The following is an 18,593-nucleotide window of genomic DNA, read 5'->3' on the forward strand; positions in this document are numbered from 1 at the left end:
TTTGGGCAGAGGAGATGTTTTCCTCACCTGGAAAGACCCAGTAGATAGAATAAAATCATGAAATAAGCCCTGCAGCCCAAAACGGCTGTACTTCAGATGGTCTTACATTTAATGAACTCTGGAGTGACACATTTCACCTGAAAAGGTTGGAATGGTGGCAGAGATTATATAACGCTTTTTTTTTTCTTTTCAAAATGTCTTCGCTATTATCTGGTACATTTTGATTTGCACAGAGTAACAATTCAAACACTTCACAATAAGAACACTTGTAAAGCATAAGAATAAATTGTTTGACTGTTCACACACACACACACACACACACACGTTGCTTCTTAAGTTCAGAATACTCGGTATTTGATAACAAACTCAAACCTAGATAATCTTTAGTTGTATATATTTCTAGAGAAAGCACTATTTTTGATAAACAGCAGTGTTGTGAGAATGAAAATAATGACCATGGAGACCCAAACAAATGTCTCTACAGTGGTACCAGAGCCCTCAACATGTAATCCTGAGGTCACATATCAGATTGCTTGTTACTGATAGCTGTATACATAGGCATGTGGAAGACAAGCTACTTGTGTACTGTGGAACATGTTAAAAATGTTTGCCTTTTTCAAGTGACATAGCCTTGTATGAAATGGAGAAAAAAAAAATGTGTTAAAGCTAAGCACAACAGATCAATAATTAAAACAGTTGTAAAACATTCGTAATGCTGACAGGGGGAAAAGGTCCTTGTGATTAAGTTGCTTTTAGAGATTCTGTTTATTTCTCGTGGAGAAGTTAAAGCTGAGATTTGTTGAATGGGTAAAAACACATACTGATAATTTGTTTTGCAGTTTTGCAGCACCAGAGCCCAGGACACATGTATACCAAAGAGCAGCTTTAAAAAAGACAGTTCTCCGCAGTGGTCCTGCTCGTTTCTCCTGTTTTTTCTTATTACAATGGAATGCGCCAAATATAATATTGCAGTAAGAAACACATAGAGTAAGAAATATCATTATAGTTTTACCGAATGAAGTATTATGAAAGATAAAAACCAATTTTCGGTATTTAATAGGCTTTAATAGGTTAAGTTTTCCCTATAATTATCAAGGGACAGATAGATAAGTATAGGATATCCCAAGCTTTTAGTGCTCAGATGGAACTGTAGCTAGAAAGTGTCATATCTGTGGTAATGTTTTTATTTTGCAGTGACGGAGTTGCATATGATGCTTAATGTTGGGTTTTAAGCGTAGCGTTGTCTAGGTGTGGCGTTGCCTGTCGGTCAATGAGAAAAGGAGTGCTTGTTCTCCAGATTGCTGTATATGTTTTGTTTAAGCACAGCGCATTTGAAACGGCTCTGAGATGTAGTGTAGTTCCTCCGGCGTTTACTGTCATGTCACTATGTTCTTTTTGCACATGACCAAATCTGAACATGACAGGTTTTGGCCTATAAAGTTATAAAAAAAACAAATCTGTTTTAAGATGCTAGCTTTTGTGAGCAAATTCTGGAGTTAGGGTTTATGATTTTTTAAATTTTTTTTTAGGTTGTGTGCAACGTGCATAAATATCAAAAGTCAATCTGGTAGATTGCCTTTCATGCTTTTTTTACATTTTTAAATGAGAACATGAGTATGTTGTCTTGACATGGAAGAGCTGATGTCCGTAGAGGAGAAAACATCAGGACATTGTTCTTTTACATACATTCTTTCAGACCTTAATACACTTTAACTTATACACGGTAAAATCATTACAGAGAAAGAAAAAAAAAACTAGCTCATGTCTGCAGCTGTTACTCTAATACGTAGGCCTTACTTTTGACATTACAGAATCAAGTGCATCTATTTATGTTGACTCTGAATCATTTTCATCTATAACCGATTTACAAACAAATCAAGTCCATCATTTCAGGTTTTGAACATAAATGCAGTTATTTAAATTTTGACCAGTCAATGAGACATCACATTTCTACATTCTAATATCCAAGTAACTCTTGCTCTGATTAACGTGTACTAACATAAATAGTTGATACGTTGCATTTTAGACACTGATGTTTGGCTAACTTCAGGTTCAGACTTCAGCAGCTGAATTCATTCGCTGGAAAAGAACGTGTTCTGGCTTAATTTAGGAGCTCAATCAAGTCTGAAACAATGACTACTATTATTACTACTGCTATTACTACTACAAGAATACACTTCCTGCACAACTGTTTCTCTGAATAAACCAACATACTTGAATGCCCTGTCTGTGTCCTGTCTGCTCTTTGTACCTGATCATCAAGACGTATTCCTGATGACCACTAACTGTCAGCCGAGCTCTCGTCTTTGAAGGTTACATGTACAAAGTAAAATCATTCAGTTTTATGAAATATTTCCCTGGATCAAAAATCGGATTAAAAAAAAAAAAACTGCAACATGTCACACGCATCCACACACCACAAAAAAAAAAAAAAAAGAAGAGGCAGACTGGAGGTAAGTTTTTGTTTTTATCTTTTTATTGTGAAAATAGACCAACCCAGTCTGCTTGGCTCACAGTTTACTTCAGCTTCTTCTTGGGGCGCAGGTTGTTGGTATGTCCGCATTTCTTCTTGCGGCAGTTGACGGCGCGCGGGTGAAGACGTGCGTAGCATCTGCGCGTAAAGAAATCAGTTAAATTGAGTTGATATTCTCTACATATCCCGGTTTCACTGCACACACCAGTATTACTGCGACATAAGTGCGTCTCCCTCCTCTCTTTGAAGGCTGCCCAATGTTTCATAAACAGCTCGTCCCACAGTGGCAAACCTCATCTATCTTTAAATCAAAGGCAAGGCCATCAGCTGATATGTTAAATCAGGTGGGACAAAAAAAAACCCCAAACAAACAGACAAAAGAAAAACGATGTTTAAGGAAAGAGTGAGACACACTGCTCTAAGCTGTCTCTTTACTATAGACAGCGTGAGGAGGCACTGAGGAACATTCATGTCTTTATTATGGACAGCCTGAGGGAACAGTGACAGTATAAACAGCATGCACGGTAATGTATGTACAGTATCACATACTTGCGGCAGATCATTTTGTCACAGTTGTATTTCTGGGCCAGCTGTCTGAGAGAGGGCTCGATGATGCCACCACGCAGACGCAGAACCAGGTGGAGAGTGGACTCTGGATACAGGCAAACATAACCATTAGCTCAGAGCCAACTACTTTTCTTTAGATGCACACTGTGGAATTGAATGATGCATGAGTGTTTAATTCTGTGACAGAGTGTGATCATAGATTACACTTCCCTCTCCTTCAGCTGTGCTGTTAAGAGTCTGTGACAATAATCTACTACACAGAGTTCATGAAATACGACTAGGCTCAGTTTTGCCACAGTGGTTCCATTAAGCGCTCCATGCAATCTGTGTGTGATTTGTGACTGCTCGAAATTCGTACCTTTCTGGATGTTGTAGTCTGACAGAGTGCGACCATCCTCTAACTGTTTGCCCGCAAAAATCAGTCGCTGCTGGTCGGGAGGAATGCCTGAGAGAGAAATAACAATATTGTAATGATGCCATAATCAAAACATTTATTTTGATATTGCCTCTATATTACGGAAGCAATCACTTTAAGACCTACCCTCTTTGTCTTGAATCTTGGCTTTCACATTCTCGATTGTGTCACTGGGTTCCACCTCAAGGGTGATGGTTTTCCCAGTCAATGTTTTCACGAAAATCTGCATTTCGTCTCACTACAAAAAGACAACGTACACACAAATATATCACACTCTCATTAAGATAAATGGTATAAGGCAAACTCTTCCTAAAGTCAATGATAACTTGCTATACTGCAGTTCCAAATTCAGATGCGGTTCAGGCAATCTGAGCGGTTCGGTCATCTGTGATACAGTACTGCGGGGCTAATGAATAGTTGTGTCACAGTGCTTTCCTTCACAAACGAAAAGTTTCATTTGGATGACAGATAGGAATCCCTGTGATTTCATAAAGGACCACACGGCGCTGAACAGCTCGACTTCCATTTAACCAGCAGTTCAACTCACATGGCAGAGAGGGGCTAAATGCTAAAAGTAGCCAGGTTGTTACCAAGCACTTCATTTCCTAGATTCAAATGACAGAAATGTATGCGAAGTAAATAACTGAACAACGATAGGCTCCTTTCTCCTCTACATTTATACAGTTCGATGGACACGAAAGTAAAGCGTTAAAGGCTTTAAATTAATATCAATGTGGACTAAAATTCTTACGCACCCAGACTCCACAGCCTCGGTCGGAAAAAGAAAGTTTTCTTCTCTTAGTGGGGGGATTTCGGTTTGCTTACAGTTTAGCCGTTGTTGCCATCTGCTGTTCAGGAGGATAACTAAATCAAAAAGAAAACTGCTGATAATGAATCGCTCACTACTACGCCGTTTCACGTTCCCTATTTGTATTCTCTCAAATTCGGTTTACATACATCAGCCCAATTATTTCCACGCACCCATCATGAGCTTTGACTCTAGAGATGCGCTCCACCTCTTTTCAGCAGATTTAGTTCTAACTCTAAATCTGATTTTCCGCTCGATCTCATTATCATTTGGGAGCTGGCAGCAGTATATGCGTGAGTGTCACTTTTTATTGATCCACCAACTGTCAAAACTAATAGAGAGAATGATCAGTATCAAACTGACTGACTCTAAGAAAATCGCTGTATCCTATGCCAGGAATTATTTGTATGACCAGTGGCCCTGCAACCACAAAGATAGAATTTGATAAGATTCAGCATCAGAATTGAATGCTTTGATGAGCACCAGCACAACGATGTGACGTAAACTGTTTCATAATGTAAATTGTTTACTTTGGACGTCTCAGTTACTAAAGTTAAACCCAAATGAACATGTTTTCCTCAGCCAGTGGGCCCAAAAACTGCAGTTCTGCCTTGATCGAAAGCACACATATTTTTCACTTTTTTGCAAATGCAGATGGAAAACTGCTGTGGAACAAAGAGTGAACAGGTTGCAGTTTATTAAGTGGTTTTGTGCAGTTTGTGCCACATGTCTCCAAAACGTGAGAAGAAAAACATGTCTGTGTGCAGATTTGTTTATTTCATCGTGTGTTAAAACCACCTACTTTGTTTATTATTTGTTTACTCACAATACATTCATCCTGCCACTGACATTTTTTACTGCACTGGGTTTTCAGTTGAAACTGAAGTGAACACTGTAGATACAGATAAAACAACTTTCAATTTTAAAATGTAACAGAAAAAAGACCACCGGTTTAATATATTGCCATTATGATCTGAACAAGAAATAATATCTTGATGATGTGTAACAAGAGAAAAATTTAAATAAACAAAAATGACAAAGTGAGATTTATGTTAGCTGTTAATGGGAAAAAAAAAATCATAAAGTGTTTGTCTTCTATGCAACTCAGTAGCCCTTGATAATGATGAAAATATTTGAAATGTAGAGGGACCACTTCATGTACATTTATGACAAACACCAAGTATAAATAAACAGTGCAACTCTGACTAACAGATCAAACAGCCAAGACACATACTCTAGCTTTCATCGCACGACTGCAGTGAAAATTCCTGTGACGAAAACGTCTCACAAAAGCGTAGCTCAATAAACGATTATATTACAACATGAGAATGTAAGAGCGTGCTCCTCCATCTTCACAAACAGGAGTGCAACCATTAAATTTTCATTAAAATGTGAAAATTTAAACACCCCTGTATTGACACAGAGATGCCCAGATGTTGTTATCTTGCTTTTGGCATTTGGCTACAGCCGTTAGCCCTTTGATTAGTTAAGTTGTTTAAAACACAACTAGAGGTCAGCATAGCCAGTTTGGAATCGAGGACAACTTTTCTTTTCTTCCAGGAGGACTCCTGCTCTTCGTCCCCTTTATCATCCTCATCCTCCCCTGCTTCACTGTCCTCGTCACTGCGTTCATCTTTGTCCAACTATGAGCAGAAAAGATTTGAGGGTTAAAGGTCAAGTAATATTCACACCGGCAATCACAGTGATGTGACCTTGGCCGCTCTAAGGCTGATAAAAATGTACTGTTACAGAAAACTGCTGCCAAAGCAAAACTGTCCTGCGTCATAATTTAACCCTTTCATTGCCCAGCTCACCTTCCCCAGAAAGAGAAATTTATATATCATGCGCAGGATGAGTGAAGCCCAGAAGATATGCAGGCCTTGGAGGACCAGAAGCAGAGCATTGAAGAAGTAATAGCCCACGAAGGGCTGAAAAATGTCCATGGATAGGACAAGGGTGGTGTATATTATTCTAGAAAAACAAGAGACATGTACCTCAGTAACAGATCTGTTATGGGACGATAAAAAAAAATATTGGCAGAGCACATAGAGATCAAATATATTGACTGTATCTCTTCAGTAAAGGCATACTTCACAGAGCTCTTACTTGCTTGGGAATACTATTAGTCGTGTCACCAGGAAGACAGCCGCGAAGATGACGAACAGCGAATCGCATGTTTTTTTCCAGCCAGCGTAGTTGAACATCTTGGCAGACTGAATAAACACAAAGAATGCCTTGGTTTGACTTATTTCCCTTTCTCTCATTTAAACACAAAAACAGTTCCTGCTCTGCCCGTGTAGGAAATCTCATATTTCAATCCACAAAACACAGTTCTGTTGAAATGACATTCTCGGCACATCAAATACACACGACCAGTATGAGAAGCTGAACAGCGCACAGGATTCCGTGATGGGATGTTCAGGAATGACAGTGCGGGCTATGGTATGCAGCATTCTGCCCTTACAGTAACGCTCTCACCTCCAGCAGGAAATCTGAGGAGTCGTGCACGAGCATCACTAGTGTGCCTACGCGGATGTAGTTCGCACAGTAAGAGAAACCAAGCAGGAAAATTGTGGCAATATGGTGAACAATCTGTTCCTTAAAATCCTACGACAAAACATAATGACAACAGTAACAGTGTGGTCTTACAGTATCACCTACTACACTGTAATACACTTAACATGTATATTAAGAATCACGCGTGGTTGAGATATAGAGATTAACATTAAATTCAGTGCATTTGTGTCTTGTGCCAAATATTTCCGTTAAAAACAACACCAACCATTATATGTCAATGTACAAAGTGAGTCAGAGTTACTGTTGAGTAGTTGTAATAATATCATTCTAATAATTACAAGAGTACTATCAGAACTGAAGAGGAAACATTGTTCACTGTATTTTTTTTAGACTTTCAATGGTAAATACTATGCCTCAAAAATCCTTTTTTTTTCTGAGTGTCACAAGCCATATTTAATCCTATATTCCATTAAAAGGAAGTTGAATTATTTGTATATTTCACTACATTTGCTAATTTTGATTAACATAATCGTTTTACATCTCCCTGTAAAATGCATTTTACCTCTGGGGAGGGGGGGCTAGGTAACCTCTGTGGTAAGTGACAGACTAGGCCTGCAGGGCCTTCTGTAAATTATTGACAGACATTCAATAGAATATCTCTCTCTCTCCAAAAGTTAATCATAAAAAAAAAAAAAAATCATCTGAAAAAGTTCTTTTTAGTCGAGGCCTGAGGCTAAGTGATTATGGCGTGCAAAAAGAACAGCGGGCTTACCTTTCGCTTGACATCCACCGACACACAGAGGAGCAAAGACCAGTAGAAGCCCAATTCAATCATATAGTACCAATAGTGAGCTGTCTCTACAGGCTGCAAAGAAAGATAAAAAGCACAGGAAATGATTAGAGCACTCTTTGAGCTGAGATATAAGTTCAATCTCATAAATATACCACTTTCAGAGTGATTTTCAAACCAAATGAAATGAGTAAGATAAGCTATGTAAGAGGACAGGTTTACAAAAGCAATCACATCTGAATGGGATAAAATCCAAACAGTCAGTGAAGGATAAAGTTAAATCCCTATATTACAACAGCACACCATAGACACCTAACAAAGCAGCTCATTAATATTTCAGCACTGTCTGATAAACATGTCTCTTTCAACTAACTTATTCATCCCTTCAGCCTGGAAAATTTTATCTGTTCAACACTGGATCAGTAACACTTCCTCGTAACAACTTCCTTTTTCCAGCTGCCCCACCTACCCATGTACCCCCACACACAGACACACACACACACACACACCCACACCTTCAGCAGACCTTGAAGGGGAAACATTCTCTGGATAATGAGTGTACAGAAGCACAACTCATTTCATTTGCATAACTGGTCAGCGTCACATGTAATGACTTGAAAAACTTGTACTGGTTTATTGTCTGAGAGAGCTGGCTCCTCCCAAACATTTCCCAGTCCTAGCGGTGCCAGTGTTGTATTACTGAGAGCTAAAGAGTCACTTTCTCTTAAAAATTTCCTTTCCTAATTCAAGATGTGCATGACTACCCTGGGTGTACAATGTGATTTACTGATACATTTGACTGTTGAGTTCATGAACACTATGGTTTGGATTCAAATAATTCAACTTGTAAGAAAATAATGTTTAGTCCTTCCAGTCTTATTTTACAATGAGAACAGGAAAAAAAACACTTTGAGAGGTTGCCTTGTTGTCTATTACTCTAACCATAAAAACTGTTGTACACGAGTACGTCTGATATATACTATACTATATCTAAAGAGTGTCTCCCTCTCTTCAAGGAATCTTTCGATAAACCTCTAATTTGTGTATCTGTCCACTGGGGGTTAAGAGGCAGTTCTGTTACAGGTGACTTTACCTGTTGTGGGTAACCTTTCCAACATTCTGTTTGGTCCCAGAACCAGGGCGTCTGTGAGGAAGAGGAAATGTGGTACTGTTACACACAAAAAACAGGAAACATATTACAGAGAAACACAACACAGTACAGAAGTCGATGACTGTGACAATGGATATGAAAAGAGATCCTTTTGGAGTAACATTGTTTTCTGTAAATGTTTGATGCTGTACAGGCCAGCACGTTTTGTTGTGTTTAAAACCAATAAAAATCCAGAAAGACTTTTCCAATGCTTACACGAATCAAACACGCTAGTCCAGCAGTGAACGATATGAGATAGAAGAAAAATCTCCAACTACAAAAAAAATGAAAGTTACACAGTTTGAAATTAACATGAGTTCCAGATCAAATATGACAGTAGAGAAATATATACAACATTTCATATATAGAGCACACAGCATACGATTCTTTGTACTTGAAAAATCACTTAAATGTAACAGAAATATTCAAAACTAGGCCATCAGCACTGGAAATTGATTCCCTAAAGTTAGGTGGTTAACAATATGTCAGGTTTCTAATAGATTCAAGCACTATGAAGGGCCAGTGTGATGCTTTATCATGCTTTTGGGGGGTTTATCCAACATGACAGGGAAGTAAACAATAAACCAATTCACTTTTTACCATAATACACGCAATGATGGAGATTACCTTGCTTCACAAAACTTCTTGGTGTTGCTTGGTCTGTCCTGGTTTCTACGGTAACGGAACCAGATCTCCACTTGTCTTTGTGTTAGGTCACTCTGTTTCATCAGTCTCGCAATCTCGCTCTGAAGGAAGAAACGTGAGAACAATGAACACTATAACACGCAATTATTAATCTTTTATACTTTATACCACACTTCCTTAATACATTTCAAACATTTCCCGTATCTTCATTCAAATGTTGTTCCTTAGGTTAACTTCCTCCATGTTTCCATTGTTCTGCTCTGGATCACATGATTTTGCACTCTATGACCGAATTTCATCATAAAATTAAATCAAAATGGTATTTTTCACTTTTGCACTTCTTGAAAACATATTTTTGAATATCAAGTTGAGATTTGTACCACAATGTTTGAGAATAATTTGTGTATGATAATGTTAACATACTAGTAAATTACTGCTTGTGCTTTGATCTGATACATTTTCTTTAAAATTGATAGGGCTATTGTATGAGAAGCAGAATTACATGCAAGAACGTGACAACGTTTGTGAGCATGCTTCCACTGGGGGTATAGGGGCCCTCTTTAGTAATTTTGGTATATTGTGGGGCAGTAGAAAAAACAGAGGAACAACAAGGCAGTGTGAGGAGAAAACAGAAAAATAATGCATAATTTATGAGGTAAAATGTGTAGAGACAAGCTCTATGGACTAGCAGCTGTACACACATTGTTTTAAAACACAAATGACTGATTCTTTCTGAGAATGATAATGCATCCACAAAATCTCAAACATATTCACACACTGTAAGCATTTCCTTCTGGTGTCTATGATTCATACTTTAGTCAAAAAAAATATATATATGCATATATACTTTATATATAAAACGAATGTGTTGTATGGTGATGAATGCCCTAACTGTGTCCTTTTACACTAATTAGTGCCCTGGAGAAATTATGACTGTTTGTTTAGTTCTGATACATTTTCAGAGATGAACCTGACAATTCATATCACGGGGAACTTGGGAAATCATTTCCAGCAAGGCATCACAAGACAACATGTGAATATCAGCAAGGCATCACGAGGCATCACGTGAAGGCTCCCATTTCTCTCCTGAGGCCCTAAAACCCCTAAAGTTCTCTCGGCGGCGTGGAGGTGCAGACTGGAGATACCTGGGAAGGCTGTCGACGGTGCTGTGTGTAAAAGGCCTCCAGACTTGGAGCCGGTACAGCAGAAATGCGCAGCCGATCTCGGACCCCTAATCGTCTGCTGAGAGGTAACGCTACAGTCCTGATGAGAATGTGGAAAAAATGGACCATAAATTAAGTTAAACCATAAGTCTGGGAATTTTGAAGATATAACTGAGGTGGATTAGAAAGTAATAACACATTTGCTGCTGAGCAATGGAGATTTTTACTGATTGTCTCAAATTCAAAACAGGATGACAGCATCAGTAAAACACATAGAGACTTTCAACTTAATACTGAGAATATTAGTTGGTTTCGATGGATTAAGCATGACGTCAAAAATAAAAAAAAAGAAGGCCACTCTGCCAGCTGACTCTATTATGCTCTCGGGTTACTGCAGCTGCCACGGCAACAGGTCGGTGTGGTCCTTGCTCCATACACACTCACACACTGTGTGCCTGTGTGCTGCGGTGTTGTTGACTCAGTGTATCTCCCCTCCCCATTCACACCTATCCCAAACCTATTCCCCAGTGTGAGCTCACATGCAACACACACCAGCACACCTGCTGCCTAACACACCATTCTCTTATACAGTATGTTTTTAACCACAAAAGGCTTGAATGCTATGACATACTATACGTCCAATGTATTTTACCAAAGAATGGACAGCATTTAAAGGGAAACAGTATTGCCTCACAAATGTGAGGAAATGCTTCACTGTAAGTTTAAAGAATGCAATTCAGAGAGACTTTATGAAACTTAAAAATGTGTTAATAATGATTTTGTCAAAACAATATAATTAAAACAATAAGTAGTAAAGAAAAAAAAAAGATTGGGACACACATGACGTGACAACAGTCTGTCACCTGTTAATTCAGCTGAGCTTCATATTACCAATAACCTTATGAAGAAAAAGCCCAGGATATGCATTTGAATACAGTCAAATGACCCAGGAAAAAGACAGGTGAGTGGTCACCTCTCAAATATGTAGCGTAGCACAATGAAACCCAAAGCCAGGGGGAGAGAAAGGAACAGGTCCCGTGGGAGTGGACAGGCTGAGCCCTCCATCTGCTGCATGTCCTCCCAGGTAATCCCAGGAGGAAGCCAGTACTCCTGCCTCCATAACCACTCATCCAGCACCTCCATCTCGCTGGGCAGAGAGGAGGAGAAGGGGGAGGGGATGGATAGAGAGAGTGCAAACAAACGTGGTAAACAAATACTCAGGCATATTTCTATTGCGATGAAAGAATTGTCATTTTTCTTTCTATAGCCTACTTTAAGCATGAAGGACATTATTGTGTGTGATGTGATTTTATGACCGATATACAACGGCAAATAAAAACACTGATATATTGTAATTGTGATGTACATCGCATTACATTATGAGCCGAAAAGTCTGCATTTCACATTTGACTTCCACACAGCTTAAAAACTGTTGGCACCTCGTACAAACACATAGCACCATGTAAATCACGTGTTAAATGAAGAAAATATTTAGAAAAGACCGTATAATCTACTCATTCGTATCAGAAATCTAAAAAATAATCGGAAGGATTCTCGTCCAAAATCCAAAATCCATAAGTATTACGGATGCGACTGTTGCCGTATTAATAGCTCATCATATTTATTACACTTTGAACCGAACCTTTGTCCCCCTGTTACACATAGACTTAAAATATCGTTGGACCACCGTTAACGCTCTTGCATTAAATGTCAACGTTTCAGCCACGAGGATAGCGTAAAGAGAAACTATGACAAATGGTAGACTAAATAATAAATGAATAAATAAATGTATTTAAAAACACTAAAAGAATTCATAAAAAATCCCTCGTAACTTTACCAAATCCATATGGTAAGTAAATATCTTACAAAGAAATCCGGTGATCAAAAACACTGTCCAGAGATACGACTTCAACCGTTGCAAATGATAACTTATAGATCTTCAACTGTACCAACTTACCGCTTCTGTATGCTTCTAGGGAAAACAGCCTTTTGAAAGCCTCCAAACCTGGCAGCACGAAACTCGTCGGAGATTGTATGCGCCCGGTCGAAAGAGGAGCGCCGCCAAGTTCCTACAGCTTGTTGCCCTTGCAGATTTTCATACAGGCGAGTGCGATATTAAAATTAGTGTGCTCAAAACATTCAAATAAATTACCGCCTTAAGCGATGTGAAAAGATCTTTTTTTCTTGATCTACATAAACACAGCAGTGGAAGTTTTATTTTCACTCATAAACATGAGTTAATATCTCGATACGGGACTCAGCCAGTAAAAGATCTGATTTCTCATTATAAGATCTTAGACTCAGTGGAAGTACTTTCACAGACACCGTGTTAAAAACACGATCGCCTCTAGGTGTTTGTTATTGAAACAGCTACTGAACTGTTGGGCAGAGATAGCCCTATTTAATTCCTCGAGGGGCAGACTGCTGATGTCATTTACTATGTCAAACGGTTTTTTTCCTTTTCTTTTGCTGTGGAGGTGAACAAGCTGTATCAACAAGAGGAGACTTTCATTAACGCATGCGGTACTGTTTTGTGCCACACCCACTTAACGTGAGTTTTTTGTTGTTGCTTGCTGATCAACTCTATGTACCCGAGTAATTTAATGAGTTTCATTTATCAAAGAAAATGCGCAGTAATGTCCCAAGAGATTCATTAGTCCACAGCGATGTTAAATGGATTGACGTTTGTTTTCTGTGCACCGACATGCAGTTCACCTGTTGAATAAGGCTCAGACGATAGCGCCACAAAATAAAGAACGAGAAAAGAAAAGAACATTTTTTGACAAATGCGATTTCCTGACTCATTTGCTAACTACAAAATTATATTAACCATTCATAAAGTTTTCACTCTACTGACGACACAAACAATGATCCAGTGCTCAGAGGGGTTAAAATGGTATAGTTTCATTACTATACTGAAAAATGTAGTTGTTAACTTTCCTTGAAGACGTTATCCATCCTCACTTAGTTGAACCAAGCCAGTGTGCAAACTCAAGCCTAACTTGATTGAATTATTGACTATTGACTATTTGTTTAGTCAAATTTTACAGGATGTTTCATCTCCTGTACATTTTTTAATATTTATTTGTTATGCCTCACTGCGAAAGGGCCTGTAAATCTGTATGACAGGTCACACCCAGGTCTCCATGTCACATTTCAGGCGCACATAAACATGATCTTGTGCGTAATGTTACTTCTCTGCTATTAGATCAATGAAAGATAAGGCTGAGAGCATTCATACTGCTGTGATAAGAACCCAGACTGTCTCCAGATGCAATCACACTTTCTCTGCATATTACATACTGTTCATTTCTCCGTGCATTCCTGATGCTAGATTACATGACTGTTATGACTGGAAGTGTTAATGGGTGTGTCTTGCCTCTAATATCCTTTTACACAGCCTACAGTTGTGTCAGTATGACTACCCAGTACTGATTGCATAACTGGTGATTATGATTTTGTGACTGATTTTCTCAAAACTGTTGATTTTGTTGTGCTGACCATTGGATCTGGTGTTATTATGTGGTTATTTTTTTGTTAATATACACAAACGAATTCCAGAGTCATAATTCAGCACTTATGCAGGCTGAAACATACCACTGATCAAAGTCACCCGTGATAGTCACGCATGGGCAAACTGCATTTTGTAGGTTTAACAGAGGTCATATCAACATTATTCTAACCTTGACCGTGACTACTAAAATGAAAATAAATTAGTGGACTGGACAGAGTGAATTCCACTGTACAATTACAAAGAATTCCTAACCCACACACACAGGACACTGAAAATGGAACATCAAACATGACCTCTGCCCTCTCACCTTGAACAGCCTCGTATTTTCACTTCTGTTCTTTCAGTGGCTTAATGAGATGTGAAGGATCTTGGCAGAGCTCAGGGGTAAGGGCATGTCGTGTTGAATAGTTTGCACACTGACCTGCTCCGTTTCCCAGGCACAGGCAGCGAGAGGAGCCTGAGTCAGGCCTGACTTTGCTGAGAATTTATAGGAATATACTGATGCACTGTTCAAACCTTTTGCTCTGATATAGAACTTAACAGCAGTGGTCCCAACAGAAAATGTACCACCACAGCACTCTGAAGTTGAGTAAGTTGAGTATAACAGAGTGAATATAATTGAGTATGATTTCTCCAAAAAACAGGGGGGGTTCAAGGGCACAACACTATTTAAACTGCAGATGTTTGTCTTATTCTATAGCAGACTTTCTAAATAGCGTGCCAAAATACATGTTGTTGATTTTGCACACATATCGTGCCAAAATATGACCTGGAGAGAAAGAATCAGATGTCCGTTCGTGGCCTGTCATGGTCCATTAAGAACAGTCATGTTCCTATTCAGAGGAAGAGTGATAAACTGCGCCTCGTGTTTTCATGTCAAGCTCCAGTGTTCAGTCACTGTTTTAGCCCACTGAGGCAGAAAGCAGTCGTTCCTAATGCCGTGCTAATGAACAGAGAGATTGGTTCTGGATATGCAGTCTACTGGGCTGCACTAAAATCTCTTGGGAAACCATAACAATGAGATTATTCATCTCTCTTTCTATCTTTGACAACAACACTTTGTACTCTTTGATACTTGTCATTCAACTGTCAAAAACAAAGGAGAAGCAACTTGTAAATTTATTAGATAAAACAGGTATTCAATTTATTACAATGCTTGAATTAGAGATAGATTTTATCTGAAATGAAATCAAAGTCTAGACGCCCTTTTTCAAAATACATTTTAACAACTTGAAATATGTGTACAGAATGACCAGGTGTAAGATTTCAGTGGTCAACTGAAACTGAAAAAAATGAGGAGTGTAAGGGTTTTGGATGGTGATAAGTCATCTGAAATTTAAAATCTGTAACTGGCCATGCTATACTGTATATGTAATTAAATTTCGCAAGCTTCTGTGCTGGGAAAAGTGTTTCACTTATCCGTAATACCACAACTGTCCAGGAGAGGGAGCTAGCTGCCATGATTAGGAATTACAAGCATGACCAAAGGACCTATGAACTATTACAGGGTCTCCTTGCTGCAATCACTGTTTTAGTGGGTTTACCATAGATCCTTGTTGAAAGATATTTTATGGAATAAGTAAGGTTTATAGAACAATAAGACAGGGACATATATCCCCTTTGGAAACATAATAAATGAGATTTTGAAAATGGACCTGTCTTCCTTACTCATTAAACAAAGTCAAAAGTTTCATACAAAGCATACATGGCATATGTGACCAATTCATGCAAATGTGCTGAAATTCAGCGAGTGCAGTACTGAAGGTTTGTGCTCCTTACTAACCAGCTAGACAGTCCCAGCTAGGAGAAACCCACCCATGTTAGGGCAACCATCGCTGACTAGGATCGGTACAGATCAACTCCACAGAGGCACTCATCAATACATCTGAGATTTAAAGCAAACTGCAATCAATGAGAAGATGGATGAGCTCAGCTCATAAACACACGCACACAGAGAGCTGATTTACAGGGACCTGTGTGTGTGTGTGTGTGTGTATGTGTGTGTGTGTGTGTGTGTGTGTGTGTGTGATGGAATGCCTCATGCTCAAACACATTGTTGTACAACATGATTTAAAGTCCCACTATACTGAACAGTCTACAGAGACAAATGCACAGTAAATAAAATCACTTGTTGGTATATTGCATATCAGACATTTCAGTGTGCTTTGCCTGGTGTTTGCACTGCATTGTGTTTTGGATGATTTATGCACTCAAGTTGCATGCAGAGTTGTGTTCAGTCCGCCTTCACCTCACCATGATCTGTGAGGGAGGAACTATATGCAGCAGAACAGAACAGTGTGTACACAGTCTGTTAATAGTCTACAGCTTCAGAGGAGCAAATATATTATTAACTGGTAGGATATCAGTCTATTCTTTCAATGTAGTGGACTCTTAAAAAAAAAAAAAATTTTAAGGGTTTCTTCTGACTACCTGAGGTATGTTTTTGTCTCCACTTACAATACTGATATATTTAAAAGGAAAGAAAAATGAACAATCAACGCCTATCACAATATGTTGTAAGCACCCAGCACGCACTTGTAGTGAATGAGAGTGGCTGTTTTCTCCTTCAGTGTTCCACTTGAAATATCGTGAGGGTAATAAACATTGATTAGAGCTAACAGAGAAGTACCAGAGCATCTCTCTTTCCTTCAAGGGGTGTCTATGAATTCACCTGTTACAAGGGGAGGGGAGGGGGGGGGGGGCAAAAAGCAACATTTCATTAAGAAAAAAGGATGTTATATGGATAGTCATTGTGCTTTACAGTGATTCACTGAGTTGTACATACAAAGAGAGACAGGGTTTTATTTAAAAGGCATTCTAGCTTGGCAAAATAATTGAGAAAATGAAAAAGATCAATTTTCCAAAACTTTCTGAAAATATCTTTCACTTGCAAAATGATTGATTACAAGCAATCGTCCATTTATGTTAGTAAAGTCGATACAGAGCAAGGTTGAATCAAAGAGTGCTTAGAATTTCCAAGATTTCAAAAATAAAGCTCTTTGGAAAAAAAAAAATAAAGGCGCTACAAGCAGACCAAATAAGGACACAGTAATGTAGGAAATTTTTCAATATTACATAATGATCACTATCAAGACGACAGGACAAAAGCGACTTGTAGGGTTTTTTAAAAGTTCAGTCGGAGGATTTTGTCGTTTTAACAGGGCAAAGGCACAGCTGTACAACAGAAGTATTCCTCTTCACTATGCAGTCTGGAAACAGCTTAGTGTATACAACAAGTCTATACCACAGATACACCTATTTATTGAGACCTGGATATAATGATGATTAATTGAATAAATACAAACATAAATATTGAGAGTTTACAACCCAAGGTGTATTTCACAATATGACATTTCTCATTTACTTAAGCTAATTTGAATAAACATACTCTGAATAAGGTATTTTAGCAGTCACATCTCAAAACACTTCAGTTGTCCAGTGTCCACTCCCTTTCTGAGAGTAAGAGATACAGAACTTGATTAGAAATTGTGTTTCATTGTTGCATTGTCAATATATCAGCACAAAATGTAGAATGTTGTTTTTCAGCCTAAAGAGATTTGCTGATGATATGCAAAAGTTAAGACCTTGGAAAACGATGATAATGCCAGCATAAGTAACATAAACATAATCACAGCTATTGCAAACAATCTAACATAAGTAATGACTCACGGGCCACATGTTTAGGGTGTGAAGAAAAAGTTTTGATAAATTTTGACTTTCAGTGTGCAGTTTCAGCTACACCAGTGCGTAGTCAAACTGCCCTCTCTCCAGTCCATCCTTGTGCTCGGTCCAAGAAGAGGACGGCATACTGCTGTAAGGGTCCAGAAGGATCCGGAAACACCGAACCAGCAGGAAGAGCAGGAACAGCAGCAGCAGCCCCACCAGAAACAGGGTCGTGTTCTGCTCCGTGTCTCTGATGAGACTCAGACCCGCGGTACCCCCGGGGCTCGGAGGTCTCTGAGACCAGAACTCATAGTCCAGCAGTGGGACATCGCTCATCTTCCCAGCAGGGCAGAGTCACTGAAACTCACGTGAGAAAGGAAGATAACGGCGCCGTAGGTCGAAACATCGAGAGCGAGTCATAAACCCACACAGCCTGCCTCTGCAATTCCTCAGGAGCAGTTTCAACAAAGCCCAGTCAGGCAAAAGGCATTAAATGCTTCTGCACACCTGTTAATGCAAAACTGGCCAAAGTCTTCTCCTGACAAGCTGGTTGCCTGCAGCTCAGGGGACTGTAATAGTGAGGAGAACATAAGCGAAGTGAAACTGATATCGCAGCCCGGGAACACGTGTCTGAAAACAAATAGAAAGCCAAGCTGTGAATATCTTAAAAGACCTTGATCTTTAGACAAAAGGGATCAGTGGTGACGATATAAAAGAGAGGCTTTGTATTATAGACATTTTCGAAAACTTGACCCACGGTTTCAGTCCTGGTCACAGATTTTACTTTCATTGCTGATCAGCTCCTTTTAGGAAGATGTATCAAACGATGGCGGATTGGGATCAAGGGTCTCTGTTGCTCTTCTGACTCAATTCAACAGTGGCGTTTAT

The 18,593-nt window shown here is 39.0% G+C and overlaps 2 protein-coding genes across 2 annotated transcripts; both read right to left on the reverse strand.

Annotated features, from left to right (window-relative positions):
* Nucleotides 1-2,454: 2,454 nt before the first annotated feature.
* Nucleotides 2,455-4,253, reverse strand: uba52 (ubiquitin A-52 residue ribosomal protein fusion product 1). The gene is made up of 5 exons (XM_030775220.1): nt 4,211-4,253; nt 3,582-3,693; nt 3,399-3,485; nt 3,023-3,125; nt 2,455-2,611 (listed from the first exon to the last, which is right to left on the reverse strand). The coding sequence occupies exons 2-5, from the start codon at nt 3,682-3,684 to the stop codon at nt 2,518-2,520; spliced, it is 387 nt and encodes a 128-aa protein (XP_030631080.1). The 5' UTR covers nt 3,685-3,693; nt 4,211-4,253; the 3' UTR covers nt 2,455-2,517.
* A 1,182-nt stretch (nt 4,254-5,435) lies between these two features.
* Nucleotides 5,436-12,676, reverse strand: cers4b (ceramide synthase 4b). Its single transcript, XM_030775221.1, has 11 exons — nt 12,486-12,676; nt 11,502-11,675; nt 10,511-10,628; nt 9,348-9,466; nt 8,937-8,994; nt 8,664-8,714; nt 7,553-7,645; nt 6,742-6,870; nt 6,370-6,476; nt 6,078-6,234; nt 5,436-5,906 (listed from the first exon to the last, which is right to left on the reverse strand). The coding sequence occupies exons 2-11, from the start codon at nt 11,669-11,671 to the stop codon at nt 5,703-5,705; spliced, it is 1,206 nt and encodes a 401-aa protein (XP_030631081.1). The 5' UTR covers nt 11,672-11,675; nt 12,486-12,676; the 3' UTR covers nt 5,436-5,702.
* Nucleotides 12,677-18,593: the final 5,917 nt, after the last annotated feature.

This window comes from Chanos chanos, chromosome 5 (genome assembly GCF_902362185.1).
Source record: "Chanos chanos chromosome 5, fChaCha1.1, whole genome shotgun sequence".
Classification (NCBI taxonomy): domain Eukaryota; kingdom Metazoa; phylum Chordata; class Actinopteri; order Gonorynchiformes; family Chanidae; genus Chanos; species Chanos chanos.

What these genes read in the sequence shown, in the direction of transcription:
- uba52 (XM_030775220.1), bottom strand. Translation starts at nt 3,684, where the DNA reads ATGCAGATTTTCGTGAAAACATTGACTGGGAAAACCATCACCCTTGAG. An exon ending in CAAGATTCAAGACAAAGAGG is followed by an intron (nt 3,486 to 3,581) that starts GTAGGTCTTAAA and finishes TTTCTCTCTCAG; the next exon opens with GCATTCCTCCCGACCAGCAG. An exon ending in GACAAAATGATCTGCCGCAA is followed by an intron (nt 2,612 to 3,022) that starts GTATGTGATACT and finishes CTTTACGCGCAG; the next exon opens with ATGCTACGCACGTCTTCACC.
- cers4b (XM_030775221.1), bottom strand. Translation starts at nt 11,671, where the DNA reads ATGGAGGTGCTGGATGAGTGGTTATGGAGGCAGGAGTACTGGCTTCCT. An exon ending in ACCGTCGACAGCCTTCCCAG is followed by an intron (nt 9,467 to 10,510) that starts GTATCTCCAGTC and finishes TTCTTCCTTCAG; the next exon opens with AGCGAGATTGCGAGACTGAT. An exon ending in CCTCAGATTTCCTGCTGGAG is followed by an intron (nt 6,477 to 6,741) that starts GTGAGAGCGTTA and finishes GTGTTTATTCAG; the next exon opens with TCTGCCAAGATGTTCAACTA.